This window comes from Hippocampus comes, unplaced genomic scaffold, assembly GCF_001891065.2.
Source record: "Hippocampus comes isolate QL1 unplaced genomic scaffold, H_comes_QL1_v1.1 scaffold32, whole genome shotgun sequence".
Classification (NCBI taxonomy): domain Eukaryota; kingdom Metazoa; phylum Chordata; class Actinopteri; order Syngnathiformes; family Syngnathidae; genus Hippocampus; species Hippocampus comes.
Window position 1 is genome coordinate 710627 of NW_017806239.1, and position 2897 is coordinate 713523.

The 2897-nt window shown below is 38.6% G+C and overlaps 1 protein-coding gene across 1 annotated transcript; it reads left to right on the forward strand.

The window, feature by feature from the left end:
* The first annotated feature begins 1648 nt into the window (after nt 1–1648).
* On the forward strand, nt 1649–2896 carry LOC109507726 (THO complex subunit 7 homolog). Its single transcript, XM_019857349.1, has 6 exons — nt 1649–1807; nt 1919–2005; nt 2259–2316; nt 2460–2526; nt 2611–2680; nt 2763–2896. The coding sequence occupies exons 1-6, from the start codon at nt 1699–1701 to the stop codon at nt 2822–2824; spliced, it is 453 nt and encodes a 150-aa protein (XP_019712908.1). The 5' UTR covers nt 1649–1698; the 3' UTR covers nt 2825–2896.
* The last annotated feature ends 1 nt before the right edge of the window (nt 2897 follows it).

Consider the following 2897-nt stretch of genomic DNA (forward strand, 5'->3'; position numbering starts at 1 on the left):
GCACAGAATGGCGGACCTCCTCAGGCAGCCACACAGCTCGTGCAGGTCCCTACCATTATCCCGTCCTCTACCCTAAACACGCAGTTTTAATTTCAAAGCTCTGATTAGCTGATGATTGCATGACAGCCGCCGACGAGGTTCCCTTTTCGCCGGCTCCCAGACTGCAACTCAATCATGCCCAATTAGTGGGTCCCCAAACACTCTCTCTTATTAGAGGACTCATAATCGACTCATTGTGTCCTGATTTGGCAAATAAATCACTCTGGAGGCGGTTGACTCCCCCCTCTCGCCTTCTCCTCTCACCCCTCCTCACCCTTCTGTCTTTTCCTGCCCTCTCATCTTTTTGCTTGTCCAGAGGTTCGGTGACAACGTTTTCAGGCGTGCTATTCATTGGAGCTGACAGTCTGAGCAACGTCGGACTCCCTCTTTTTTTTTTTTTTTTTAAATTCCTCCTCCTTTTTTATTCCCCTCGAAGAATGAAGAATAATTTAGCGGCTAAGGCAAGGCAGGCAGGCAGCATGTGGGTGTCCTTGTCCTACAAGGTTAAGAATGTATTCCATCTGAGCAAGAAAGGAGAGAATTAAAATAAATGATGGCCAGATATTTATTGTGAGTTTGTAGATGAGGCCGAGTCATTGTTGGGGGGCTGAGTGAGCTGAGTGACTCTCCGACTGCCTAATCCAATGTCAGTCATGAACTGCATTTTGATATGACATTTAGTTATACGCCATTTTAATGCATGTATTCAGTACTTCAAAGGGGATAAGAAAGAATATTAAGTTATCCAAATAATGTGTGTTCCAAAAAAATAATTGGAATTTGTATGGCTATAAGTCAGGGATGGGAAAATGCCGGAGCGGCCACAGTTTTTCATCAATGTTGCGGGGGTTGTGAGGGGTCACATAGGACCACACACTTCCTAAACAGATTTATGACAAAAAATGCTCTTTTAAATGTCGAAAAAATGCATGCGTATGTGCAAAATATGCGCCATTAATGTATTTCATTTTTGAGAATACATTTTTCAATGCATCTATTAAAAGATCCACTATCCCAGTGCGCGGGCTATCTTGCATAAACTTACCTTTCAAAGATGGCACAAAACTACAGAACAAGAAAACTACACTGAGTGTAATTTTTTTCTAATTTACCCAAAATGTTTATATTATTGAGGCACTGTTTGTCCTGCATAGCATTCCAGATCATAAGCGCAACTACGAAAATCTGCCATCTAGTGGTGATTGGTGATATTACAACCTAAAACTACAGTTGACCCCTGCACATTTGCAATTCGACACCCGTGGATTCACATCTTAGCAAATTTTTATCTTTTTTTTTTTTCTAGATCTTTTTGTAGTCTTCCAGGATTTTCTTCCACCCCATTTTTCCCTGCTTTTTCTATATATATATATATATATATATATATATATGTATATATATATATGTATATATATATATATATATATATATGTATATGCAAGGAACAAGCAAAAAAAAAGGAATTGGCCATTTAAAAAACTCACAAAAGCATTTTTATAATGTATTTTATGAATCTGTAAGAGTATACACTTTTTGATTGAAATGCACCTCAATGCATCATGAATCTCTTCATCTCACATTTTCTGTGGAAAGAAGGAATTTATTTTTAAAGGTTTTCCTTTATTTAAAAAAAAAAACAGCTTCACACAGTACCAGAGGATGCTAGGGACACTGGCCCAATGTGAATTCTCCCTGGGGAAGACTCTGATGGTCTATGATATGAATCTGAGGGAAATGGAGAATTATGGCACAATCTACTCCAATATAGGTAAACGTTTTTTCTTTCATTTCGTTATTTACTTATATATTAAAAGTTCACTACACACTGTTTGTGTGCGTGCTGAAAGACAATAGTCATCGCCTTCTCTCCATTTGGCAGAACAAAATATAACTTCAGCACATGAGAAGATAGCAGAATGCAAAAAGGAAATCCAGAGAGCGAAGAGAGTAAGAAAGAACCGCCAAGGTAAGACTATTTACGTAATTGTTCTCAAAATCTGTTTAAAGTCTCTTCCTAACCCCCCCACCCCCACTGATTTATGCATGTGTCAAAATTAGTCATTCATTAGTTTCTATGTCTGACGAATATCATAAGCTCAGTATGATTCAGTGTGCAAGTGTTTTAACACTGTAATCACATTATACTTGAGTGATTGTTATTTTTGGGTATACCAGAAGAGTGCTCGGTGCCTTTTGACATTTTTATTTTTCTCTTGCAGAATACGATGCTCTTGCAAAGGTTATTCAGAATCACCCTAATCGTCACGAAACACTCAAGTGAGTTTAGTGGAACTTTTAAAGTCAAACCCAGTCTTTTCTGTGACCATTAACTGCATTTCTTTTCTTGAATTTTAAACTGCTTTGTTTTGCCTATAGAAAACAACTTTTCTGCCACCTTTCTGTAACCTTTGTGCTTACAGGCAGTTGGAGGCACTTGACAAAGAACTCCAGCAGTTGTCGAACATCAAGGAGAATGTGGACGCTAAGGTAAAGAAACGCTTCCCATGTTTATTTTTAACGACCCGGACGGATTATTTGGATGACGTGAACTTTGTACGGTCACAATTTCAGTTGGAGCTACGGAAGAAACAGTTCCATGTGCTACTCAGCACCATACAAGAACTACAGCAGACCCTTGAAAGTGAGTCGTCAACCCGCACCACAAATGACAAAACGTCCTATTGTTTTTGTCTGTTTTTTCTAATGATTTGAATCTCACGCAGATGATGAGAAATTAGACACGGATGAAAACAATCAGCAAAGTCCGTCTGGGAGCGCCGAATGATGAACTCCGTTCTTTTGTTTCGAATGAAGTGAACCAATTTTGTTTGCAACATCTTCTGTATTTTTTTTTTTTT